The 27,044-nt window shown below is 33.0% G+C and overlaps 4 protein-coding genes across 5 annotated transcripts; 1 reads left to right on the top strand and 3 right to left on the bottom strand.

The window, feature by feature from the left end:
* Window positions 1–783: 783 nt before the first annotated feature.
* LOC112763996 (protein FAR1-RELATED SEQUENCE 5-like) lies at window positions 784–2,586 on the bottom strand. The gene has a single exon (XM_025809520.1). It carries the CDS (start codon window positions 2,584–2,586, stop codon window positions 784–786), a length of 1,803 nt encoding a protein of 600 aa, XP_025665305.1.
* Window positions 2,587–8,063: 5,477 nt separating this feature from the next.
* On the bottom strand, window positions 8,064–11,784 carry LOC112766123 (syntaxin-21-like). Of its 2 annotated transcripts, XM_025811978.2 has the most exons (6): window positions 11,616–11,784; window positions 11,471–11,525; window positions 11,255–11,342; window positions 9,268–9,404; window positions 8,995–9,069; window positions 8,064–8,451 (listed from the first exon to the last, which is right to left on the bottom strand). In XM_025811978.2, the coding sequence occupies exons 4-6, from the start codon at window positions 9,354–9,356 to the stop codon at window positions 8,262–8,264; spliced, it is 354 nt and encodes a 117-aa protein (XP_025667763.1). In that variant the 5' UTR covers window positions 9,357–9,404; window positions 11,255–11,342; window positions 11,471–11,525; window positions 11,616–11,784; the 3' UTR covers window positions 8,064–8,261. The 2 variants fall into 2 exon arrangements, with proteins under 2 accessions (XP_025667763.1, XP_025667764.1); XM_025811979.2 differs by lacking the exon at window positions 11,255–11,342.
* Window positions 11,785–14,916: 3,132 nt separating this feature from the next.
* On the top strand, window positions 14,917–19,872 carry LOC112764574 (NADP-dependent malic enzyme). The gene is made up of 20 exons (XM_025810246.3): window positions 14,917–15,157; window positions 15,482–15,651; window positions 16,144–16,264; window positions 16,339–16,413; window positions 16,493–16,644; window positions 16,748–16,853; window positions 16,947–17,012; window positions 17,096–17,191; window positions 17,291–17,362; window positions 17,443–17,526; window positions 17,603–17,701; window positions 17,949–17,996; window positions 18,102–18,155; window positions 18,266–18,364; window positions 18,481–18,570; window positions 18,654–18,731; window positions 18,826–18,900; window positions 19,019–19,109; window positions 19,216–19,344; window positions 19,442–19,872. The coding sequence occupies exons 1-20, from the start codon at window positions 15,113–15,115 to the stop codon at window positions 19,528–19,530; spliced, it is 1,839 nt and encodes a 612-aa protein (XP_025666031.1). The 5' UTR covers window positions 14,917–15,112; the 3' UTR covers window positions 19,531–19,872.
* Window positions 19,873–19,953: 81 nt separating this feature from the next.
* Window positions 19,954–23,159, bottom strand: LOC112764575 (uncharacterized). The gene is made up of 9 exons (XM_025810247.3): window positions 22,849–23,159; window positions 22,671–22,748; window positions 22,247–22,359; window positions 22,092–22,157; window positions 21,825–21,926; window positions 21,364–21,700; window positions 20,752–20,957; window positions 20,483–20,646; window positions 19,954–20,272 (listed from the first exon to the last, which is right to left on the bottom strand). The coding sequence occupies exons 1-9, from the start codon at window positions 23,003–23,005 to the stop codon at window positions 20,149–20,151; spliced, it is 1,347 nt and encodes a 448-aa protein (XP_025666032.1). The 5' UTR covers window positions 23,006–23,159; the 3' UTR covers window positions 19,954–20,148.
* Window positions 23,160–27,044: the final 3,885 nt, after the last annotated feature.

Genomic DNA, 27,044 nt, shown 5'->3' with positions numbered 1-27,044 from the left:
AGTTATTTGCATACAACATGACCATAAATACTTGGATCATCGAAAGCTTTTAACGATGATACATATACACATGCAGGCAGCCTAACCTCGTTTGCCCATTCGTCATTGAAGGTGCATCCTGCCTTCACATTGTTTCCTACGTGGCTGCCGGAGGTCGAATCAGCGAACTGTCTCCTTAAGTCATCTAGGTTCCGTGCATAATTTCCAGCATTTCCATGGCTAGGTTCCCACTGAAGGACGGAATTTAGTTGAATGACATTGCTAATACGTAAAGAACACACGATAACTACCATGTGAAGTGAATACCTTGAAACTAGCAGGTGTCATCCTAGATGAATCATCTTGGCATTCTGCTCCGGCCACACCGTGCTGGTCCGCATCGTTAGCTGCTGACGACTACTTCCCCCTATCCTGGGGACATTTTCTTTTCGTATGGCCTACGTGCTTGCAATTAGCACATCGCCTTCTCTTGCCTAATTGCCTTTCTTTGGCCAGTCGAGGGGCGCCCTTAGGGTTCGCAACCTTGGGATCCCGCACCACCTTCTTTGTCCCCCTTGTGTCCCGTTCATATCCTAACCCCCGACATGCAGATTCCAGAGTATTGCACAAATTAACTATGCCATCGATTGCTTTTCGAAACAAATTTTCATCTTGTGAACCAAGGTAAACAAGCCATTGAGCCTTTGTGTGGAGCGCCCCATGTCTAACCAAAAAACCTCTTTGGGTGGGATCGTCCACCTTGTCACCGTATTGATCTGTATCTTTGGCATCTTTTCTCCATCGTCACAGGACCAATCTTTCAGGTATTTCCCGCAGGTGCTCTGCTTTCATCACAAAGAACATATGCCTGCACGGGTACCCGTTCTTTTCCCAAAAGAAGCATTGACAGTTGAGTTTTCCAGTACCTCTCCCGAAGGCGGCCATTACCTGAACATCAGGTTTCTCATATTCCTCTAGATAATAAACGGTTGTATTCAAGCACCGTTTTTTCGTAAGTAGATTAACTGCTCCAGCTCCTTCAATCTCTTTCCTAACATCTGCGAAAAACTCTCGAGTATAAACACTAGCAGCAGCTATCTCTATTGACCTCAAACATGTGGTCATAACCGGAGTGGTGTAAATGGAGTTAAACTGTAGCAACATCTCTTTGTTCCGATATTCACGGACGACTAGCTCTAGATTTTGCACTAACTCGAGGATAGTATGGCTTGACTTCGAAAATTTGTTAACCACAGCATTTATTCCCTCACATCGCGACGTAGTCCGGAATCCGGCGCAAAACTTGTCACGCAAATACGCGTTTGCCCATAGCTTTCGCTTCTCATGCATGTGCCTTGCCCAACTACTGTCTTGCAGCCCAAACTCTTCAATTGCTGCAGCCCAATCCTCTTCGAATTCATTAACCTCCATGTCCATGTACAACCAACGCTTGAACAAACTGCGGAGGCGTTCGTCTTTTACATTTGATGTCACGTTTTTTTCCACATGCCACGCACACAAACGATGGGTTGCCTCAGGTAAAACCGACTTCACAGCTTTTATCATTGCTTTGTCCCCGTCAGTAACAACTACACAAGGTTTCTTTTGGCACATAACCTCTAGCAAATTCTGTAACATCCACGTATACGACGAGACTGTTTCATCAATCAACAACCCAAAACCAAAAATAGTAGTTTGCTTATGGTTGTTTGAGCCTGAAAAAATCACTACTGGACGTTTGTATCTATTTTTTCTATAAGTGGAGTCAAACGCTAAGACATCTCCAAAACACTGAAAATCAGACCGGCTATTCCCATCAGCCCAAACCATGTTACCAAGCCTTTCATCTTTTGTGAGGTTGTAGCGTGCAACATACATAGGGTCAATAGCAGCCTTTCCCTCAAGGTAAACCAACGTTGCATTCGCATCACCATCAGCTATTCGTGACCGCCTCATCTTGTCCGCGTAGTTGTACGCATCCTTTTTCAAAAATCCTAACAAAGAGTATCCACCTGACATACCATCCATGTGACCCAAGATTTTCGACGTCCCAATTCCATACGCATGCATCCCGTCAATGTGAGCCTTTGCCGCGTCCGTCATTTTGTGATGACTGCGAATCAGGTAGGACATCCCAACAGGTGCTAGGTCATGGTTGTGATCCAGTACTACCTTCCTAACCTTCCACTTCTGCTCACTCTTCTCCAAGTATATTGACAGCATTGCTTTGCATCCAGTCCGTGTTTCTGCTTTGTGTCCCCGCTGCCTATCAATCCTGTTATAGTGCTTGATTTCCCTCAATCCTTCCTTGTTACAAAAAAATCGATATCTCACAACATTACCGTGGCTATCTTTATCTGAGTCCCCTTTCCGTACCCCAAATCCGTTGACTCTTCCATACCTTCGATAAAACTCATATGCATCTTCCACACTGTTCCAAACTTGGTTCAAAATATCATCCGCGCCCAAGTCAAACCCTGGTTCTCCTTCAGGCAAATGTTCCTCCTGAACCTCATCACCACCAACCTCTTCCGCATTCATCTCCTCGTTCACGTCACTTACACCACCCCCGCACTCCCCTATCGCCTCACCTCCATTCGCATCCATCTGCAACTCGAAACATTACATAAACTGAATACTCATAAAAACCTCATTACTCTACAATTTCCTACAATACCTGTTCTATCTAAACTATACATGCATGAACCAAGTACCCCTAGTTGAGTGCAAATTAGAAACTCGCTACCTTGGAAGGAAAGAAATTGAAGCATTTCCAGCTATTATCCCATTAAACCAAAAGGTTGTAAAAAGAGTCTAAACTATACATGCATGAACCAAGTACCCCTATTTGAGTGCAAATTAGAAACTCCCTACTTGGGAAGGAAAGAAATTGAAGCATTTCCAGCTATCATCCCATTAAACCAAGGTTGTAAAAAGAAATGAACACAAGGTCAAATCAATTTCACATATCAATAGTCAGAACATTAACAAAGAGCAACCTAGCAACATTAACTGCTCATATGAATACGTTAACAACATCAAAACCGTTATGTCCTCTTCAATTAATTACTCAACTTTATAGCCGGGATCAAAAACAGCAACCTAAAAAAAAGTGCAAAGAACATCGCCTCACAAACAGTTCATCAAATTGCCAGCTCGTGACGACCAACAAACTCGAACTAAGATCAAACTCAATACTTACGTTACCAATTTCGCAAAAAATTCAGCTGCCTGACACACACTCGAAGAACAGATCCTCAAGAACAATTTTATTTAATATCAAATTAATAATAAGAAAATCATTAACTTTCAAAACCACCTGAACAATATTTTAAACACTTCAACAAATAACATGAACGAGGACCAGCCATGAACATAAATACCTGGAATACTCAACTCTGACAGAAATCCTATGACGGTTGAACGGCGGACTAAGCACGGCAATACCTGGAACACTCAACTCAACGACGGTGACGGTGCAGGCCTCCACGACAGACCTTGAAATCCTCAGGCGACCAGAGTGGGATCACCGTCGGGGTCAGCACGTGGGCGACGCGCGACAAACAGCCGTTTGACACGGTCCGGCGGTGGACGAAGAAGGCTTCTTCAGGTTCGGCAGCGTCGAAGATGTGGGGACCTAGTCACTGCCTCACAAATGACACCTCCGTAGAAGCTAGGGTTTTCTTTGTCATTCAGGATATCCCTTTCTTGGCCCTCTACTAAAATTTCGTTTTCTATTTCTTAGTATTGTTGTCTCCTCCCTTTTTTTTTTTAAAAAAAAAATCCACTTCAACAAAATTAGAGAAATTACAATCAACATTCTGATATCCTTTGTTTCTGTTATAGGCCATATTATGTATATCAATAATTTTTATTGATTATTTAATTTTATGATTATTTATTTTCATAGCCTTCGTATTTTTATTCTAATTTATTTTTATAATATTTTTTTTATTTTTTTCCCCCTCATATTTATGTTTCTTATTTTTATTTGTATTTTCATTCACTTATTTATGTTGATTGAAATTATTAACAATTTAAAAAAAATAAAAATTATAAATATAGCGATAAGAAAACCAAGTAATAAAATAACTGGGAGTACAGTACTCTCTACGATACAAGTAAATAAAGGTGATTGTTATTGACAATTCATTTTTAAAAAATGCTCTTTAATTTAAAAAAAAAAAATAACCATTCATTTTCAATTCAAAAATTATATTATCACTATCTTTTATCTTGCCAACAAATATGGTCACAATTTTAATTATTAAATTATACATTATTATAGGCTTTTATTTATGATATTTTTTTTTTAATTTAAGACTTTTCAGCAAAACAAAAAATTTTGTAACATGAAAAACATACCTCTTTTTTTTTTTGGGTCAATTTAATCCAATCCTTTTTTGGCTAAACCCAAACCCTTTTTTTTGTAAAATAACCCATCTCATTTTTGCTACAACTTCCAACCTTAATTACAAAAAATATTAACACCTTACTTAATCCAACGTTAGAAACATAAACACCTGAAAAGTAACCGACAAATAAAAGTGTGTGGGACCCATATTCTGTTGCAAAGCAGAAAGCTAGCTTTCCTGGGCAGTCTCTCTCAACGCGTGTCATTGCGGCAGCCACTCCATTTGTCATCAGCATGTAAAGAAGGTATATGGGTTCAGCATAGTAGAATCGTCCTTAAATGTATTTTGTTGGTTGAGTTTATTTAGGTTTTGGACTTGTAATTCTTTAAAGATTTATTATGTCAATTACCAAAAATTTCTATATTATTTTTAACTAAATGGTGTATTTTTGTTATCACTAAATTGAGTCTAATATTAAATTAATATATAAGAGATTTAGCCATTCATGTGTCATTTGCAATAATTTGATGTGTTTTTTTGTTAATTGAGTGAATTGATTTTAGACTTGTGGCTCTTTAAAGATTTTTTATGTTATTTACCAAAATTCTTAGTGTCATTGACCAAAAATTTTTTTGCCATTCATAAATTTTTTTTGTGTCATTTATAACTAAATTATGTATTTTTATTATTATTAAACTATTTGTGTGATATTTAACTAAGAAGAAGAAGATGATGATGAAAGATGATGAGAAAAAAGAAGAATGCCGAGGAGGAGAAAGAGGTAGTGATAGTGGTGACGACGACGCGATAACAAAGGAGAAAAATGAAGAAAAAAAAGGAGGAAAAAAAAAGAAACAACAAAAATGCACATATGAAGAAGAAAAATGTGTGAACAACTATTCAGTTGGACTTGGTTAAAAATTACTTGGTTGTTTAACTTTCTCTATTTTTAATATATATATATAATTTTAGTACGACTATGTTATGGTGGCTATGATATTTTAAAAAGTGTTGTTAAAATTAAAGTAACGTTTTTTTATTGTTAAACAACGCTTTTAAAAAGTGTTATTTAAAAAAGTATTACCAAAATATAAAAAGATATAAGTTTAATTTTAACAATATAGGGTTAATAGTCAAATTAGTTCTTAAAAGATGGCTCGTTCTTTAAATTCGTCCTTAAAAGATTTTATCAATGAAATTGGTCCTTTAAATATTATAAATTAATCATTTTCGTGCTTCAGTCACTCAAATAATAGTTTTCGACTTTTCGTAAATGATTGATGATATGAAATGTTAACTCACATCATACATGACACCTATCTATCTAATTAGACGTTGAACAAATATATTTATGAAAATTTATCAATTTAGTGTCGTTAGGTTATATTAAGATTATGATTTATATAATTGGAAAAATAGACTAAATTGATAGATTTTCATAAATATATTTATTCAGCGTTCAATTAGACATGCTAGGTGTCATGTATGCTATCAGTTAATGTTTTATATTATCAATCATTGACGAAAATTATTAATTGAATGACGGAAGGACAAAAAGGATTAATTTGTAATATTTGAAAGACTAATTTGATTGATAAAATTTTTCAAAAAAGAATTTGGATAATAACTCATCTTTCAGGCACTAATTTGACCATTAACTCAACATTTACATAATCACCATAGTCATTGTAGCATAATAATATTAGAATTCACCATATATATAATATTTTTTTATGTTTCTATATCTTAATATTAGCATTTTTTTTCCTTCAAAAAGTTAAGACGCTCACTTCTAACAGAAGAGAACACCAGAAAATGAGTAATTACGCATATTAGTCCCTACAATTTTTAAAATTAGACACTTTAGTTCCTCAGGTTTCAAAACACACAAAATAGTCTCCAACGTTTATGTCCGTTAGACAATACAATTTTTTTCATTAGTTATTAACGGTGATTGTTGACGTGAAACGTTGACTCACACACGTGACCTTAAGTGTCCACATGTGTGATCTAGATAAATCAGTTCCGAGAATGAAGTACAAAACAGTCCCTGAAGAGTTTAAAAAATCTCAAAACAGTCACTAAAAATTTTTAAAAAATCCAAAATAGTCCATTCGAATTAATTATATATAATTATTTCTAAATTAATAAATTTTAATTTTTAAATTTTTTCTATTTATTTCAAATTTGATTCTTTATATATACAAAAAAAATATGCATTTTCAAATTCTAAATTATAATTAATTTAATTTGTACATACCATATTCTATAATCATTCTTTAATAATGAAGAAGAGAATGAGGTAGTAGAGAATTTTCATTTAGCATTAAATTTTCACATAAACAATTGAGAATATTTGTGTAAATGCTTATGAAGGTAATGTAACACCCTACCACACTGAGCTTTACGCTTAAGCCGTAAAATAGAGGTGGTATGGTATTACGACCTCTAAAATAAAATGTGTATATATAATAGCAGAAAGATTATAATATACTAGGAGCCTTGAAGAACAGATGAAATAAAAGCGCAACGCTCAAGAAACGAGTTATCTTGCATACTAAGAAAGCTATGGCTGTTAAGTATAAGGTAATAGAAATAGGAACAAAGGGCTAAAGATACAAAATAACAAGCTCCTAATTCAGCCCGCGAAGTCAAGGCTGGCCGGAGAATATATACACACATATATACATATCCAAAACCCAAATTTACATAAACAAAATCCTGTCTCTCTATAAGCCTCTAAGAGGGTCAAAAGGATCAAGTCATGCAGAGAGGAAACTAAGTACATATATATACATAACTATACAACAAAATAACTCGATAACCACTTCGCTTGAGAAGTCCAGACGCCTAACGAGGTGCCTCTCGACCTGCATCTAAAAAAACAACGTATTATGGGATGAGAACCAGAGGTTCTCAGTATGGTAAAGGTGCCACACATATAAGATATAAGGTCTTGGAAATGTTAGAGGCAATCCTAGAATGCCGACACTCAGATTATAAAGCTTAAAGTATTAAACAGAAGCCATAAAAAGTGGTTTTCTAAGAGTATCTAAGCCTAACTTAACTTAATCTTGAATTTAGTCTTACTGCCTTTCCTCCATACCTCCATCCGACAACATGTCACTGACAAATAAGCAGATAAAGGTAAGCACGGGAAAGTTACAAGTACTGCAGGTAACAAATATACATTTAACATAATAAGTACACTTAAGTATACCCAGTTAAAGCACAAACAAGTAATTCAAGTAATATGCACATGATGCATACCTGTCCTATGGCTGATGAGTCTCATCTGTCGGTTATCAAGCCAACTCGATAAGTCCGGTTTGCTAAATCCTTGAACTGTCCCTCGACGTGCATCCCAAGAGTCTATGCATAGTTTTTCTCAAACAAATAATATTGCTCAATGGGGGTAAATATTTCTGGAAATTTATAAGTGTCCGGTCACCCTTACGTCGTAGGGTCAACAGAGTATCGAGTTTTCGACCTGGTACACGTGGTGGCAAGCTACGGTACTTTACCCAGGGAATCTCGTAGGGGTGTTATCGGTTCGATTTGGTTCGGTTTTGAACCAAAAATTAACCGAACCGATATGTTCGGTTCCTACAAACACACAACCGTTCGGTTTGCTGCTTTTACAACAACCGAACCGAACTAATAGCGATTTAGTTCGGTCGGTTTTTTCGGTTTTTAATTCCTGATGAACTGAATAAGAATCACAATAACTAGAGATTTAAAATAGTTAATAAACTGAAATAACAAGGGTACATCACATCCAAATTCAATACATTTTCAATCCATTCTAATAACTAAACATAAAACAAACACACAAATAAACATAAAACAAACACACTTAAAAATGTCTAACAAATACAATCTTAAAACCAAACAAACCAACAAACACACTTAGCAACTAAATAACAACTAAACCATAGGATGAGAAATAACAACTAAACCATTCATAGTTCCTTGTTCATGCACAAGCACATCAAGGTCTTTAAAAATTTCATTTACTTCACCAATTTGCTGCTGAATTGCTTGAATGCCATGCTCTCTTTCTTCAATGATAGCCTCATTGAAGGCAATCTCATTGTATAAAAACAAGACCTCCTGCCTGCAGCAAGATAATGTAATAGCTGAGATACTAAATATTGCATCAGGTCAAATCTAAAATTGTCAAAATACATTTTGGTTCATGACAAAATTGGAATTCAATATTAGTCCCTAAAATAATTTGCTAATACCTTCAACCCTAAAATAAAAAATGCTATAACAAGTTAGTACTTCCATTTGGTAGCTTGGGCATTCATTATATAATCATTGAAATGCAGTGTGTTTCAATTAATTACAGATTAGAATTTTGAAATAATTAAATTCTTACAACGTATCTTTACTTAGGAAAATAATAAAGAAAAAAGAAGCATTTTAGCATCAACGTGATTATAGCATAATTTCCGACGACAAATAGGTTACATTTAAGAAGTAATCTGATATACATTAATTCATGTTAAGGTTTTTAGATTTTCATCAAATCTACATAGTCTTATCTGTCATTTATAATGTAAATTCCTCCACAGCACCAGAAGAAAAAAGAAAAAAACGAATGTTCTTTTCACTATCAATTGTATTTTAGTTTCATGTAATATACTAAAATTACCTTCTGGATTCCACAAGAAGGGCACGCTGTTCTGGAGTCTTACCAGAATTAGCATCTGCTTCATTAGCTGTATAGCTGCAAAAAGAAAAGCCCAAATAATAAGTGTTATGTGCATAGATGACAGCCAGTAGAGAAGCAAAATTAATAATCAACAGTAACATATTCTTCTTTAAGAATGAGTTCAATATATAAAATCATATCAACATAAGCATTACGCCACACAAATAAACACAGTCTTCCACTGTTAGATTCCATTAATGGTTGATTAGTCACCTAGATGGAGCAGCTTGTGGAACAAATGGGGTGTAAGCAGTTTCCCTCTCTGCTGCAGGACACTGTGCCTTCTGAAATTCTTTCAACATTGCCTGAAAATCTTTCGTGAGTTTAGCATCTGCTATCTTCTTGCTTGCCTGCAAACACACACAATAAAGACATTAAATGCCTGTTTTATTTTATTCTGGTCAATGTAAAAGAACTCAAGGTCATAGCAACCATTAACATATAATTATAACTAAAACTATCCCAAAAATTTCCAGCAAAAACATTCATTCAAAAACGAATCCTAGCGAAACCATCCCCCTAAACAATATGGGAAATAAAAAGCACAATATCCAGAGAAACTTATGAAAACAAAATAATTGAGAATTCCTACTTGAAAAAAGAAGGGGGGGAAGACAATATAAAAATGAAGAAAACATAACTGAAGCTAACCACCCAAAGCATGAAGTTTGCAAGACTAGACATTTGTAGATAGAAACAAGCTTGCTCAAAATAATTGAGATTTAATTAAGAAACTTTATCAGCCAATCTTTGTACTGGAGCTTCCCTGCATTGTGCCTCTTCAACAAGGTGCTGCGGATGAGGGAGGGTTGGACTGACGGAGGGAGGCGGCGAGGCGGTATGGATGGAGGAGCCGAGCAGGGAAATGGAGAATAGAGAACTCAGAAGCAAAAAATGAGGGATTAGGGTTAGGGGAGGTGCTGAGTGCTTGAGATGGTGAGTGATTTGGGCCTTGGGGGAGGGTTGGGTAAATACCCAAAAAGAAAAAGAGATGTATGTATATCTTCGGTTCGGTTTGGTCGAAAAAAAAAACAAAAAAAATCGGTTTTTTTGGTTTTCAAGTCGGTTGTTGTATTTTTTGGTTCGATAACTTACACCCGTAGAATCTCGTATCTCATATTGTTTGATTATTCAAGCCAAGTATCATACATGATCATCCATAACATTTCATAATCAATTCATCACTTTTTCAGCTTTACTTCACATCCAAATTATCCCCATTTCCTAACTTCATATTATTATCAGGTTTAATACTATTATTTATTACTAAAGGAATAAAAATAGAGGTTTAGAAGTCTAAAATAGGGTTTAAAACTCAGAAAACCATGTTTGCTGAAATAGGGGCCACGCGTACGTGTGGGAGTATAAAAAGACAGCTCGCGCGCACATCCCCTTATCATGCGTACGCGTAGGTGAATACTTCATGTCACGCATATGCGTGGGTCATGCGTACGCGTGGACATGCATGCTGGTTCACTACGCATACGCATAGGATCACTTGCGTACGCACAGTCAAAAATTTCATGCCACGCGTGGACGTACGTTTTTCCAAAAAAAAAAAAATCAGATCAACCAGAAAGCTGCATAATTACATATTTCACACCAAAATGTCCGACGTGCATAACTTAATCGTTTTAAATCGTTTTTCTTCTGTTTCTTCGAATGGCATAAACTTCACGAACCCAATTTTCATTTAAAACACGTTGGAAACAAATTGAGGGTCCGGAAGCCAAATTTTAGCTCGCCGAAGTTCGGCCCAAAACCAAATTTTGCAAAATTTCCAAACCTCATTTTCATTCAAAAACTCCATTCTTTTCATCACCAAACCTACATTTTTCAATACAATTTACCCTTTCTCATCATCACAACCATCACCACAATAAACCTACTTCAAATCAACATCAAAACACATATATTATTCAAATCCATCAACCAAAACCAACTAAAAATCATAGTTTACAAATCCTAGGCTTATAACACAATATGCCCTTCCTCCTCATGACAACAACCACCACAATTATCATACCTCAAATCAACAATTCACCAAATCATCAAGTAATCAACAAGCACCAAACCAAACATGTTTCTCACAAGCATACTAAACAATAAATATACACATGCATTCCAACTTATCCTATGGTCATCTAGCCTGAGTTTTCACAGAACATTATATATTAAATGCAAGAAACCTAAACCATACCTTGGCCGATTTTTCGCGTATTGTCCAAGGCAACTTACTAAAATAAATACAGCCCCCAAAAGTCCAATAAAACAACTTCCTCCAAGTTCTGATATTCACAATTTCAAGCTCCAATTATTTATTCACAATCTAATACATATTCATAATACATATATACCCACTTTAATACCCAAAGCATAAATTCAGTAAATTAAATAGGATTTATGGTATCCTCACCTTACCCAAGCTTCGTATAAGTAAGAGTGAACGTTTTTCTCAAGCTAATTGGATCCTAAAACATCAAAAAGCAAAGAAATTGTATACCTCCACATAATTTTCGAAAATTAGGGAAGAAGAGGCTAAGAGTGAATAAGCGGGTTACCTATGAAATTGTTCCGGTAGAAACGTAGAGCTCGACGCGGTGGTCGCGTGGCCGCAAGCAATGCGGCGATCGGAGTTCGGATGGAGGAGATACGGGATTTTGAAATTAGCGTAAGGGTTAATCTTCTTCTCCCCTTCCCTGCTGTTTCAGCGTTCTTTGCTGAATGGGGAGGAAGAAGATGAGCTTTGGTTCTTTTAAATGCTGGGCCAGTTGGGCCGGTTCGGTCTGTTCGGTCTAATTTTAGGTCGAATTTCTTGAAATTAGTGTCAAAATTTTCGTTTGACGAACTCTATTCTAATTTAATATAATATTCACATTTCTAATTTTCTTTATTAAAAATTAATTTATTAACTAATTATTTACTAATTTAACATAATTTACAAGTAACACTTTAAAACTTGCATGTAATGCAAATTAAGTCATGTGTAAAGTTAAATTTGTAAGTTTTGGTAAATTACAAGGTCAATATGGATGATTTACAAAATTTCAATGCAATATGAAAACCCCTAATACTTTACAGCACTTTGAAAAAAAAATGTCTTAGCAAATTCATATGTTTTGTTCATTTTTTTTAAGTTTTGGATTTAGTTGTAAAGTTGTATAAAATAAGCTTGCAGTTAAAGCTATTTGTGCTATTACAATTAACAATTATATCAAGAAAAAAAATTTTCACTTATAAATATTTTTCTAACTTTAATTGGTGCCATATTTTAGGAGTTTAGGTATATAAATGATGACCTTTATGATACAACGATCTCTTAAATTTAATTGTTATTATTATTATTATGATTTTTACATCACCTCGATGTAAGTATCATATATTAATAATTAAATAATATTATTTCTTATGATATTTTAGTGTTAATGAATAAAATTATCTTTTTATTTGTATTTTGTTATTTTTTGTATTTTTTATGTATTATATATATTTTTAATAATATTTTATTATTCTAATTAATAAAAATATTATAAGACATTAACTTTTAAAAAATGATTAAAAATATTCAAAGAGACTATTTTAGAATTTTAAAATTTTTTCAAGGCTGTTTTGAAATTTTTCAAAATTTTCGAGAACTATTTTATATTTTACCTTGGAGAATGATTTGTCCAACTTATACACGTGAACACTTAACAATCATGTGTGCAAGTTAAAGTTTTCCGTCAGTAGTTATAGTTAGTGAATAATAGAAGAGGACTATATTATCTAACAAAAAAATATTAAGAACTATTTTATGTATTTTAAAATTTAAAAAATTAAAGTATTTGTTTTCAAAAGCTTTGAGGACTAATTTAGATAATTACTTGAAAAAAAATTATTTTTATAATTTTACATATTTGTATAATTATATTCATTTTTTTATAACTATTTACACTATTAATATAAAAAATAATTATTTTTATCGATATAATATTATGTCATTAGATACATGTGTAAAATTATTTTACGTTAATATTATATTAAAATTAAATTCATATTTATATAAAAAAATATTTAAAAAAGTCTTGATCTAGGAGTGTAACTATACAAATTCATGTCTCTTTTGTCATAAATGGCAAATAGACATTACAAAACTTATTAACAATATATATTAACATATACATCACTATTAATTTATTGAAATTGAGATACATAGATCCGATCGAGCTACATGAAGAGAAGATGTTAAAAAGAAATACAACCACAAGTATAGGGTACAAATGAATTATATAGTAATGTATCATTCTCAATGTAATTATAATAATTAGCATGTGAAATATCAATCATTTTATCTTCCGAATGAAGATGTAAAATCCTTAAAATGAGTTTCCACCGACATTGAATTGGTAGTTTCATTATGAATGAATATTTCCGTAATCACCAAAGCTCAATGGCGTAATGCCTACGTTCTCAGAGAAAAAAGAAATAAATTAAATAAATTCAAGGATGCATAATGTATAAAAAATAACATAGAAATTTAGAAAGAAAAAACAAAATTAAAGGAGGCATATATATATATATATATATATATATATATATATATATATATATATATATATATATATATATATATATATTACTCGTGTTGAAAATAACACTTGTAGTAGCTTTCAAACATTTCCAATTCGGTTCTTTGTTAATTTGTGGAGAATCAAACTTCAGATGTACCTCAAATTCAACAAAAATCTTAAAAGAACTAATATACTAGTAGATTCTTATTTTTTTTTTTTTTGGTCGTGATGTGTCTTTGTTTGAGTTGTTTTATTTGATTTATTTTTTTGTAAATTTAATACGTCATTTAAAATTTCTACTAATCGAGATAAAGCCAGTTGTATAGTGGTTATATTTGTGATGATTATCATAACCATGGTTTGACCTTATATTTTGCTATTTGATATTTTTGTAGACTAATAAATAAACAAGTTAGGTAAACAGTTAAGACACATATTAAGTTACAATTGAAATTTTTTATGAAAAATATATAAAATCAAATTTTCAATGTGTTTATTAAAAGAAAAATTTTAAACTTTCTATTGATAATAATTTTAATATATGTATTAATAATATATTTTAGCTAAATCTTTAGAATAATAATTAAATAATCAAAAATGAAAAAATAGAAATAAGGAATACTCAATATATGATTAGCAAAAACATTAGACAAAAAAACTGAAATTTTACCTATAGCATGTATCATTATCACAGCCATTAATCTTATTTTAGTAAAGATTTACCTATACCTGTTTATATATGAAGTTGATAGTTAAAAATATTAAATAATAATTTAATCAAATTTATTAAATCATCTAACAATTCTTAAATATTAATTTCACATAAAAATAACTGTACGTAAATTTTTACCTTATATTTTTTTGTGTTTATTATATTCCATAAACCAAAAAAATATGGCTTGGAAAGAAAAATATCAAAAAGAGAGCAAGTAAAGACTTAAGGTACATGTTACAGTCAAAAAGAAATATAATAAAAAAATGAATTTTTTTATTATTTTATTTTTATTTACTTTTAAAATAAAATTAAACAATAATTTTTTTATACTAAAATTTGTTATAAAAATTAAAAATTTACGTACAGTTATATTTATATAAAATTAATATTTAAAAATTATTTATATAAAGACAAGTAAGTATAGATGTATTTTTACCCTCATTAAATTGGGCAAAAGTCAAATGATGAATTGATAATGGTAAAAACTCAACTGCAGTCGATTTCACGTGAAATGAATAACTGAGAGTTATTAAATAATTTGACTGATCTGACTAAATTTTTATTTAAAAACTCTTAACTATCAATTTCACGTGAAGTGTATTGTAACTGAATGTGTACGGTTGATGATGGGTCCCGTCCCTTTGAATCCCCAAATGAATCGAGAAAGAAAGGAGGCCATGGGAGGCAGTTGGCAGTTGAATATTGAGTTATTGACTTTCACAATACGCGGAGAATCTACATACATTCCCTCCTTCCCTTCTTTTCTTTTTCTTTTACCAATAACACCGTCACCATGATCTGCCTCAATAGATACAGTCTTCTGGAACCAACTACCACGGTAATCATTTCTATTTCTATTCCCCTTTTCTTAAAATTAATGCAATTTAATTTTAAGAAAAAGAGAATGTAACTGTTATGAATATTATTTGACAACACGTGCTGCTCCTCTATTCTAATTTCTACCAATCACGTTGAAATCTAACTCCATTTTTTATTCTTCTTTTTCCACCTCATACACTACCAAACCAAGCAAAGAGGAACACCATAATATCTATCTATATAAGAAGACCACATACCTCGTTTTAAGGAACAATAACAAACGTAACATTTTTTGGTCTCTTGTAAGTTATTCTTACTGTTACTTGTTCATAATCTTGTGTAGAGGGTGGTGTTGGGAGTGAGAAAGTTGTTAGCAGTGATGTCAAGCACATTGATGAACGGTGGTGTTGAAGCTGCTGCTGGTAGTGGTGGTGGTGGTGTTAGAGACTTGTATGGTGAAGACAGAGCCACGGAGGATCAGCTTATCACCCCTTGGTCCTTCTCTGTCTCAAGGTGAAATACATAAGACAAAACATCATAATTTAGTAACTTGTCTTGTCTCTCTTCATTCTTTGGATCTATGCTGCATTACTCTATCTCTACCTCGTCTTGTTATATATATAAGATCAAAAATGGATCATATCTTAATTCACATGAAGTCTTCTTTGTACAAAAAGATGGTATTGTGAACTGTTAAATGATTTGAAATGTTTAACTGAATATTATTGACTGAACTATCTAATAGTTCGCAATATCATCTTCACATAAAGATCCACCTTTTCTCTAAGGCTCTTAATTTGAGTATTGTGTGCTAATTTTCAATGAGGAGTGCTAGGGCCAGCAGAATTTGTGACGTGTAGCCATCAATTAGTTATCATCAATAACTTTAAGGGTGTGAGATGACATCTAATGGTGTAGAATTACTCATTTTTCTTTTGATTGTTAAGTGTTGGCCAGATTTCAATAAAAGTGCTGGACGTTCTCATTTTGAATTGTGTTTAACAGTGGCTGCACTTTGCTGCGCGATCCGCGCTACAACAAAGGCCTCGCCTTCACCGAGAGAGAAAGAGATGCTCATTACCTGCGAGGCCTTTTGCCACCAGCAGTATTCAATCAAGAACTTCAGGTGATTAATTACCAAGAATCTTAGATTGAATCCTGTCACATTTACTTACATCAATTGTTATTATGGATCTTCAGGAGAAGAGGTTGATGCATAACCTTCGCCAGTATGAAGTTCCTCTGCATAGGTACATGGCCATGATGGATCTTCAGGTACTTTCTGAGTTCCTAACAAGCTCCATGTTTATTGTAATCATTTTACATGAAACACTTCACTGACTGCATTTTTCAGGAGAGGAATGAGAGGCTGTTTTACAAGATTCTGATTGATAACGTTGAGGAACTGCTTCCTGTTGTTTACACTCCAACAGTGGGAGAAGCCTGCCAGAAATATGGAAGCATTTTCCGTCGTCCGCAGGGTCTATACATCAGCTTGAAAGAGAAGTATGCTTTCTTATTTCTATTCACTGTTCTTGTTTTCACAATTTAGCCTTTGAGGTGAAAAAGAAAAGAAGATACTAAAAGTGTTTGAATTGAAACTCTGCAGAGGTAAGATCCTTGAAGTACTGAAAAACTGGCCAGAGAAGAACATTCAAGTTATTGTTGTCACTGATGGCGAGCGTATATTAGGACTCGGAGATCTTGGCTGCCAGGTAAATAGATACTGATTGTGGTTTCTACCTTAATCTAATCAGCATTACACTTGCAGATGAGTTTGTTGACATAATTCTTTTGGTTTATGTTAGGGAATGGGGATTCCTGTTGGGAAGCTTTCGCTCTATACTGCATTGGGAGGGGTTCGCCCTTCATCAGTAAGGACTACTGAATGATCTTTTAGCTCTTTGCTCATAATTAACCAAATTGATGGATTGTAATCTGGATTCTATGGTTTCAGTGCTTGCCTATAACCATTGATGTTGGCACAAACAATGAGAAGTTGCTGAATGATGAGTTTTACATTGGTCTCAGACAAAAGCGTGCAACTGGGAAGGTTTGATCTTGAATGAATGCAGATTCATCCTTTTTCTTTTTTCTTTGTTGAGTGTGAAATTTCTAGTGTTGACATAAATTTTTGTTCATTGTGATATAGGAATATGCTGAGCTTCTAGATGAGTTCATGCGCGCTGTTAAGCAGAACTATGGGGAGAAAGTTCTTATTCAGGTAAGTAACATATCAGATTCAACACTCCAATCTCTGGATTCTTTTCAAATGTTTTCCTGATTTTCCTCGTTCTTCTTCAGTTTGAAGACTTCGCGAATCATAATGCGTTCGATCTGCTTGCAAAATACAGTTCATCTCATCTTGTTTTCAATGATGATATTCAGGTAGCAATAGCATGCTTGAAAGCTTTTGAATTGCTTATTCTAATTTGAGGTTACTTAATGACTAATCTTCTTTCAGGGTACAGCATCTGTGGTATTAGCAGGATTGCTTGCTTCTTTAAAATTAGTTAGGGGAACCTTAGCTGATCATACCTTCTTATTTTTGGGTGCTGGAGAGGTTAGTGTCTTGGGAAAATTTGTTTCATTATTTCTATCTTTCACAAAGTCATGTTACTGTTTCAGAAGGGAAAAAAAGATTATGTATTATTATCAGTGTAAAAACTTTTATACCTTCCCTTGAGGCTCTATTCATTTTACCTTAGAAATATATAACTTTATGAGAATGCATGAATATACAATGTCTATGAAATAAAATGAAATGATATCAATGATCCTTTCTTACTTTAATCTTTTGGTTGATGAAGGCTGGAACTGGTATTGCAGAGTTGATAGCACTTGAAATATCAAAACAGGTAAAAAAAAATCTGATAGAGTTGTATTCTTCATTTCTATGGCATTTTATTTTATGAAATTTATATACTTATGTATATATTTCTGAACACTATCTTAATGGACAGACAAAAGCTCCAGTGGAAGAAACCCGCAAGAAGATTTGGCTTGTCGACTCCAAGGTATAAACCGTGAAGCTTGAGTTTCTTGGAAAACAAGAAAGCATGACTTTTCTTGGATCGCAAGATCTTCTTTTCGTCAAAGCTCTCAAAATAGCATGTTCTTTTTCCAGGGTCTTATTGTTAGCTCTCGCCTCGGATCGCTTCAGCACTTCAAAAAGCCTTGGGCACATGAGCATGAACCTGTAAAGGAGCTTGTTGGTGCTATCAAGGTGACTCACCTTATTATATTTCCTAATTCCTAAACAAGGAAGGGGGAAAAAAATCAGTGTGTACTTTATTTGTTAAGAGAATAAATCATTTTTTTACATACATTTGATTCCATCAGGCAATCAAGCCAACAGTATTGATTGGATCATCTGGAGTAGGGAAGACATTTACCAAAGAAGTGATTGAAGCCATGGCATCATTGAATAAGGTTCTTCCTCTCTTTCTCTAATACTACTTTTTCTTCCTGATATGTACATGATTATATCTCTAATAAATGTATGATTTTTGTAGAAACCGCTCATTCTTGCTCTCTCCAATCCAACATCTCAATCTGAGTGCACTGCTGAAGAAGCTTATACATGGAGCAAGGTAAATAACTGCTTATATAATTAGCCTCAGAAATTCAGAATAGATTACACACATCATTGTATGTTAATGTTGTTTATCTTAATTTAATTTGCAGGGTCAAGCAATCTTTGCTAGTGGTAGCCCATTTGATCATGTTGAATATGAAGGAAAAGTCTTTGTTCCTGGACAGGTTTCATTTGACCCTTGCTACCTACACATTTTGTTATTCAATATAAACATCTCAGTGGCTGATCTTTATATATTTATTTTTTCTTTTTTTTTTTTGCGCTTCCTGCAATGCTGTTCAGGCCAACAATGCTTACATATTCCCTGGTTTCGGCTTGGGTTTGATCATCTCCGGTGCAATCCGCGTACGCGATGAGATGCTCTTGGCAGCCTGTGAGTTCACTCAAACTAAGAGAGATTAAATACACTAAAATCAATTCGATCTAAATTCCAAGAAGGTGAACCAAGAACTCACTAACGGTTTCTTCTTATGCAACAGCTGAAGCTTTGGCTGCACAAGTGTCACAGGAGAACTATGATAAAGGACTGATTTACCCTCCATTCTCAAATATCAGAAAGATATCAGCACATATTGCTGCTAATGTGGCAGCCAAGGCATATGAACTTGGTTAGTTTCATGAAATGTTTTGAGTTTCAGACAACTCTGCTCTATTTTCTCTTCATGTTCAATACTTTTATCTTTTGTGCTGTGTTTGGTAAAACAGGTCTTGCTTCTCATCTACCTCGACCTAAGGATCTTGTCAAATATGCAGAAAGTTGCATGTACAGCCCAGGCTACAGAAACTACCGTTGAGATTTTTGAACCATATTATATCATGTTTTGTTTAGTTTAGTTTCAAAGGCTACAAACTATGATTCAGACCAAAGCTTTTGGCGGCTTCATGAACTAAACCAAGCAGAACATATTAGTAGTGTGCTCTCTGCGGTTTTCCAGTTATGAGATACTTGTTAGGAACAGATTCATTTTATTGCTAAGATAGATTGTTGTATAAGGCATCGCCATAGGAACTTAAATTCTTCAACCAGTTGTGAGAGAAGTTTGCTAATTCTTTCAAATTGTTACCCTTTGTTAAGGATTACCATCTCTATTATCTGTATTACAATTTATGCTGAATGAAGCTTTTTTTTCTTGTTCTTTTTTTTCTTTTTGGCATCAGCATTTGCTGTTTGTTTGGAATACAATATAATAATAATGAAAACAAATTGCAAACAAGAGTTGCAAGAAGTTGATACTTATAATTTTACCCTAACCGTGCTGTTAATTCCAAACTATATAACTAAAACTAGAATTCTAGATAAACATGGCATTAGATACACACACTAGCACCAAAGTGCTGTCATATACATATATCAAACTTATAAACTGTATGGCCATATTGCATAAACAAGATTGAAGGTTTTGGCCCATTTCTTATGCAACTTGACAACTTCGTATCCCCCAAAACGACCTAGGTTTCAGTTTCTTGGTGGTGGCTGTAAAAAGCCACCCCATTTGAGTTCTGCATGAGGCACAACGAGTGATCGTCCATGCATACCTGCCAAGAGTAGCACATTAAGATGTTAGCAGCTCTTTTTTCTTCTCTATTTTCCCCCTAATTTTTGCGCGGGGAACATGCATGACTGCTAGCAATTATCTTATCCGTGAGACCGTGAGCGTGTGTATACATTATTAGCCTCTTGTTAATTGATCAATAACATGGTACTTGAAAGTTGAAGTTACTAATATGAAAGTGGACAAAACTCACCCAGGAAACCAACTATATTCTGTAGCCGGTGGCCCGTCGAGGTCTAAGCCATTTGCCTTGTGAAGAGTCATTATTTCATGTACATAACCACCGGGGTTCACATAAGCACCAAGAGGGCCCTCACTTGACATCACCAACATATCACTTCGTTTTGCAATTATAGTCTGCAGATTTTAAGATGTTAAGTCAGGGAAATTCTCGCAATCTATATTTAAACAGGGCAATATGATGTGCAACATTGTAGAGCTATGGTGAGGTAACAATTATACCTGGCAGCTTTTACATTGGATAATATCAATACTCTCTAGTAATTCAATTTCCTTGCGCAATCTATATGCAATGCCATCAATGTCCAAAAGCTCCTGCCTTGTAGATTCAGAGACAGGTATTTTACTAGCAATATAAAATGATAAAATATCAGGCTTCTTAACGAGATTATCCATGCTAGGCACGCCAATTATCTTCCTCCACATATCTACAGATGATCAAAACAACCATTAGTTGTTATTCTGAGACCAACATATCACTTACACACTTAGGTTTGAATTCAATATTCAGTACCAAGGTTTTCATGAAAAAACCAACAACAAATAACGAGATGTAGCATCTAATTTATGTCAACAAAGAATAAACCAATATATGGATAAAACCATATATCAATATATTACTAACACATGGGTTATGCAAACCTATTTGGGTAAATTATAGACACACACGATGACATCTTCATGAATTTTCCACTGAAGTCCCTATTTGAATTCAAAAATACCGAACCAGCCAGAAGAAAATCAAGATGTAATTCAGAACAATAGTGATATTGATAAAAAGAAAAAAAAAAGAAAAAACAATTAAATACACTCGCATGAAACATAGCAAAATACCTGCAGCCCTTTGTGCAAGCGAATGGGAGTCAAACATACGATATACCCAGTGAGGCCAGAATGCCGTTGATATTTTATTTGATGGGTAGGCATATCTATTTTCAAAAGAGTCATTAAGCTCTTCTCCTATGCATGACTGATTTCCGGAAGTTGAACAGCTATCAATTCTTGAATCCTTTGTTTCAGCTTCATTTAGATTTGATCTAATTTCCTGATATGACTTCCCTGTGACTTTATCACCACTGCTCCTGGCCGATGATGGTCCTAATTCCCCAAACACATCCCTTGGTGTTTTCAATGGTAGACCTTCCTCGATAATTTCAATCTCTCCATAAGGCTAAGAAGAACCATCACAACCAAACGAACAAAAGGGTAGTCATCAGCCTCTAGTTACATGGTTGATGCCAAAATAGATAAAAATTTAAAAGGAAAAGCAGTAAAAGTATTAATATCTTTCTAACCACTCCATCTGCATCATTCCAACACCTTCTTAGGCGAAATCGTTGTTGTCCGCGGGTCACCACATTCAACGAACCATCCTGTAGACGTCCATATTGTCGAATCTGTAGATATGAAAGAGTTAAGCAATAATACATGTTGACAGTGATATCTAACTCTAGCAAGAACTGTAATTTATATCTGAAGAGTTATATGTGGCAAAAAACATCTATAGCATGTATTATTTGTTATGAAAATATTATAACACATCAGTTGACAGGTAATAATACCTCTGCAGTTGTCCCAATGCTAGCTGATTTCATCCTCCAATTTGCAGTATCCCTGTGAATTCGAATCTAAAAGGAAAACACATGCGTTGAAAAGACTAAAACACAATCACGATCACAAATCAAACATGAGAAGCCACCCTATGGTGTTAACGTACCACGCCGATGGTGTAAGGAACATCGACCTGACTTAGAGCTCTCTCAACAGCAGCCACCATACGAGGTTCAATAACTCTTAGGGGAAGAGTAGCCCCGGGAAAGAGTACAACTCCTGAACATTGCCAGAATTAGTCAAAGTTATTCACATAAAGTTAAAAATTGCATAAGGACACAAAGTTATTTCAAGAACATAATCAACAAAACTTTCATAGGATCAAAGGAAAAGATGAACAAGCCAACAGAACCCAAAACCTGTGGAAACTTTAAAATATCCCATAACAGAGTGACAATGCAACATTATGCAAACATGATGACAACCCTGAAAGTACAAAACTCTAATTCCACAATAATTCCCACTATTTCCTTGATTGTGTACAACAATGAAGAGCAGAAGCAGCATAAACACAGATAATAATGATATACCTTGAAGGCGAAACAGAGGAAGGTTCACAACAGAATCACCATCCAAGAAAGCTGTTCTGTGGCGAGTGTCTTCAATTTCTGTGGCATGCAAGTATTATTATTTAGGTTAAACAGAAATGCATTCCTCTTCATAGAAAACTAATGTATATAAATGAAATGGAAAAAAAAAAAAACGTACCACCGAGATATGTGTGCAAAGATGGTTCAGCTAAGTGAACAACACCATCACCATCGTCATCCTCGAGGTGCTCTTCCAAATATTGACGAAGAAAGTAGGTGTAGTCTTGTTCCACCTCATCTTCTTCCAACAAAAGGTCCTGATCCACCAGATCCATGGCTATTGTGCTAGGGTTTAGGATTTTGTGGGAGGGTAATTGAGCATAAATTTCTGTGTGTAGTTTGGAATTGGAGCTCACTGGTAACTGCTATGCCGTGCAGAGTTTAATGTACACTTGAAAAAGTGTAAACTTTATGAGGTTCAGTTTAATTAACTTTAAAAAAAAATTAAATAATAAATATTTATATTAAAAATAATTTATTTTTAATTTTTTAATTTTTAAAGTATTTATTTTTAAAAAATATGATAAAAAAAATTTTTATGACGAAAAAATAAATTTTTTAACTTTTTCATAAATATTTAAATAATTTTTTAAAAAATTATAATTTAATTTTAAAAATTATACTAAATATTAATATTATTATTTTTTATAAGTCAAAAATTTAGAAAAATAATTTTTAAAATTTTTCAAATAAATCCTGAATCATTTAATACCATCTTTCTACTTCTTAAAATCGTTTACTTTTTTTTAAAAAATAATACAATAAGAAGAGTTTTATTTGGGTGCCCTAGTAGTCATTTTACACTGTTGTTTGATTATGTTTGTTTTTTTTTTTTTAAATATTTACAAATTTATTATAAAATAGAGTTATTTTTGTTAATATAAAAATATATAATTAAATATATTTATAAAATAAATTTAGATGGCTAGTGTATCAAAGATAAATTCAAATAGTCACAAAAAAAAAAAAGATAAATTCAAATAAGAATTTTTTTTTTTACAATATTTTTTAATTCAGCAAATTAAGAATCAATTTGTCGCGATTAGAATTTTGGTTAAGGATTTGTCTCTAATTAATGGGTTGTTGCATGCATAAGTGGGATTTAAATTTCGACACTTATTTAAGTGAACTAATAAATTAATTAGATCAATTCAACTTAATTTCATGCTAAACCAAATTGGGTTGATCTAATAGTTAGCTCATACATTGTTAAAGTAGTTTTACCTATATATCAAATTATATAATACCATATTAGTAAAATTAATTATCTTTTATATTTATCATATAGATTATTTAGGGATGACAATGGGTACCGTCAACAGACTCCGCCCCCATTCCTGTTTAAAAAATGCTAGTGTCCTCGTCTTATTCTTGTCGCAAGTCTTCATGTAATTGTCTTTGCGAAAAAGGCGAATACATGTGAGTATTTATAGATATTTTAAAAAACATAATCTCATATAATTGAATACAATTTAACATTATATATTCTAGTATTTTTATCAATCAAATTTAACTAAGTTGGTCAAAATCCAACAAAATTCACTCACACAAACATGAATCACATACTTCTTCTTCTTCTTGATTTTTCTTTGCGCATTTTCTTTTTATTGTGGTTCTTTTAATGTTATTGTTGTTGTTACTTTTCTTTTTAATTTCTCCTCATCCTCTTCGTGCTCGTGGTTATTGCAACCTTTTTTATTATTTTTTTTTCTTTGTTTAATTTTTTTTATTTTTATTTTTATTAAGAAGGTGAAACAAAAAGAATTATGAAAAAGTAAAATAAGAAGGAGAATATAAAGAAGAAAAAGAAAAAGGTGATGAAGAAGAAAAAAAGAGGAGGAGAATTTTAAATTGTGTAGAATTTATTAGAAAAATAGCACCAAAATTTTTAATTGTGACATAAAAAGTTCTATAATTTTCACACTGACACAAATTTTTGTCAAAAGAGTGAAATAAAAATTATAAGAATGTAAAAAAATAAAAAAACAAAAAGGAGAAAGAAAAAAGAGAATTTTAAATTGTGTAAAATGTATGAAAAAATAGAACCAAACTTTTTAACCATAATACAGGAAGTTTCTTAATTTTAACACTAAAATTTTTAAAAAATTTTTGATGTCATTTTATAAAAAAATCATACGTTGTTTCTAACAAATTGTGTTATTAACCAAAAATTTATGTGTTACTCATTAAACTAATTATGTGATATTGAATTAAAAAAAAGAAAATGATAATAATGATGATGATAAAAATAGAAAAAAAAACAGAAAAAAAATCAAACAGAAAAAAAATCAAACAGCAAAAAAAAAAAACATAATAAAAAGGAAAAAAAAAAGAAGAACGAAAATAAAAATGAAAATAAAAACTAAAACGTGTGTACATAAATTTGATTTGGTTTAATTAAGCTAAAAAAAATTTGACTGTCCGGCATTTTTACTCTCGCATACAGATTTAAAAAAATGTTTAGTAGCTCTGTTGGCGGAAATTAATTTAGTTATGGAGAGAATAATGGTGATAACGTTAAATATGGATGCATGGTGAGTTTTCCATCAATGTGGACCTGGGTGATTCAGAGAGATGCAAAACGCAGGTAACGTTTTGCAGTGGCATAAAAAACAAAAATCTGCATACCTGCAAAACGCAGGATGCGATTGGACTGGGCAACGAAACCAGGAAACGAAACGTGGCCTGCATGCTAAGAGGGGCATTGTTGACTAACATAGGGCTAAGCAAAACGCAGGTTGCGTTTGTCAGACCTACACAGCCAAACGTGGGTTGCGTTTTGCAGCGTTCCTAGTTGCATGCGTGCCACGTGTTGGAGAAAATTGTTGCGGGAGTGTTTAAAATGCAAAACGCAGAGTAAGTTTACTGAAGAGGAGAGAGTTACTGAAGAGTAAGTATTATGTGAGTGAAGAGTGAAGAGTGTTGTTGTGTGAGGAAGGGTTGTGGGAGGAAGAAGAAGAGTGAAAAGCATAGCTGCATTTGGTTATAAAATAAAAAATGGTTCAAGATTTTACTAAACCTGAAGATCACATTATTGAGTACTTAGATCATCCTCAATGGGTAAGTTAAATTTTTTTTTTAAATTTTATGAGAATAATGTTTAATAAGAATAATGTTTATGAGTACTTGGATCATATAATACTGTTTAAATTTTATGAGTACTTAGATCATATAATACAATTTAATAAGAAGAATGGTTATCGTTATGTTTTTGAAAGAAAAAATAAATAATATTTAATTATTTTTAGTTACCGTTATTATTATTATTGTTATTATTATTATTATTATAAAATACTGTATAGTATTTATAATTAACTTTTAATAATAAAAATTAAATAAATATTTTTTAATATTTATAATTAATTTTTAAGATAATAATAGTAATAATATTGTTTAGTCATTATAGAGTACTATATAATGTTTATTATTATTTTCGAAAGACGATAAATAAATTATTTTTTTTAATAATTTATTATTAATTTTTAAGATAATAATAGTAATAATGTCGTTTAGTTACCGGTTTTATTATTATTACTATTATTATTATTATTATTATTATTATTATTATTATAGAAATGTATAATATTTATTATTATGTTATGATAATAAATAGTAAATAAATATTTATTATTTTTTAATAATTTATTATTATTTAATAAGTGGTAAATAAATATTGTATAGTTGCTGTTTTGATATTATTATTATTATTATTATTATTATTATTATTATTATTTAGAATTTAATAATTATCATTTTTTTTGCAGGCTAATAGGAATTTGTTGCCTAGAAAACTCGATCCGCCCGATATGTTGCCTAGAAAACTCGATCCGCCCGATACTTTTAACGAGGTAGCTGCAGCGGCACTGGAGTTTACTGGGTTTCAACATGTTTCTCGAGTAGGCGAAATGAGAGGTCATTCTGCATTACTGAGTGCCTTGGTAGAACGTTGACGGCCGGAGACTCACACTTTTCATCTTCCGGTCGGTGAAGTCACGGTAACGCTGGAAGATGTGGCCTATATTCTTGGTCTCCCGATTAATGGGGAGGCCGTTACGGGTAGATCAGACAGCAGTCACCAGTTTTTGGTGGAGAACTGCATTGCGTGTTTTGGTCATGAGCCCGGACCGCAAGATCACGTATTGGGGAAGGTTAATATTGCATGGGTCCGGCGGTGCAGAGATAGCGAGCCGTGTGATACTCAGGAGTCGGTTGAGCGGTACGTCCGGGCGCACATTTTCTGCGTGCTCGGAACAATTGTGTTTACGGATAAGTCGACCACTTCATTAAACTCGAAGTTTCTACCGCTACTTCGGG

Source organism: Arachis hypogaea, chromosome 17, assembly GCF_003086295.3.
Source record: "Arachis hypogaea cultivar Tifrunner chromosome 17, arahy.Tifrunner.gnm2.J5K5, whole genome shotgun sequence".
In the NCBI taxonomy this organism is placed as follows: Eukaryota; Viridiplantae; Streptophyta; class Magnoliopsida; order Fabales; family Fabaceae; genus Arachis; species Arachis hypogaea.
This window is presented reverse-complemented; position numbering and strand designations above follow the sequence as displayed.

Excerpts from the sequence above, each read along its gene's own strand:
- LOC112763996 (XM_025809520.1), bottom strand. The coding sequence starts at position 2,586 with ATGGATGCGAATGGAGGTGAGGCGATAGGGGAGTGCGGGGGTGGTGTA.
- LOC112766123 (XM_025811978.2), bottom strand. The coding sequence starts at position 9,356 with ATGTTGAAAGAATTTCAGAAGGCACAGTGTCCTGCAGCAGAGAGGGAA. Across the intron at positions 9,070-9,267 it reads CCACAAGCTGCTCCATCTAG|CTATACAGCTAATGAAGCAG; the intron begins GTGACTAATCAA and ends TTCTTTTTGCAG. Across the intron at positions 8,452-8,994 it reads CTTCTTGTGGAATCCAGAAG|GCAGGAGGTCTTGTTTTTAT; the intron begins GTAATTTTAGTA and ends ATCTTGCTGCAG.
- LOC112764574 (XM_025810246.3), top strand. The coding sequence starts at position 15,113 with ATGATCTGCCTCAATAGATACAGTCTTCTGGAACCAACTACCACG. Across the intron at positions 15,652-16,143 it reads TGGTCCTTCTCTGTCTCAAG|TGGCTGCACTTTGCTGCGCG; the intron begins GTGAAATACATA and ends TGTGTTTAACAG. Across the intron at positions 18,732-18,825 it reads AAGCTTATACATGGAGCAAG|GGTCAAGCAATCTTTGCTAG; the intron begins GTAAATAACTGC and ends TTTAATTTGCAG.
- LOC112764575 (XM_025810247.3), bottom strand. The coding sequence starts at position 23,005 with ATGGATCTGGTGGATCAGGACCTTTTGTTGGAAGAAGATGAGGTGGAA. Across the intron at positions 21,927-22,091 it reads GCATTGGGACAACTGCAGAG|ATTCGACAATATGGACGTCT; the intron begins GTATTATTACCT and ends TCATATCTACAG. Across the intron at positions 20,647-20,751 it reads TCCAATGTAAAAGCTGCCAG|ACTATAATTGCAAAACGAAG; the intron begins GTATAATTGTTA and ends TAAAATCTGCAG.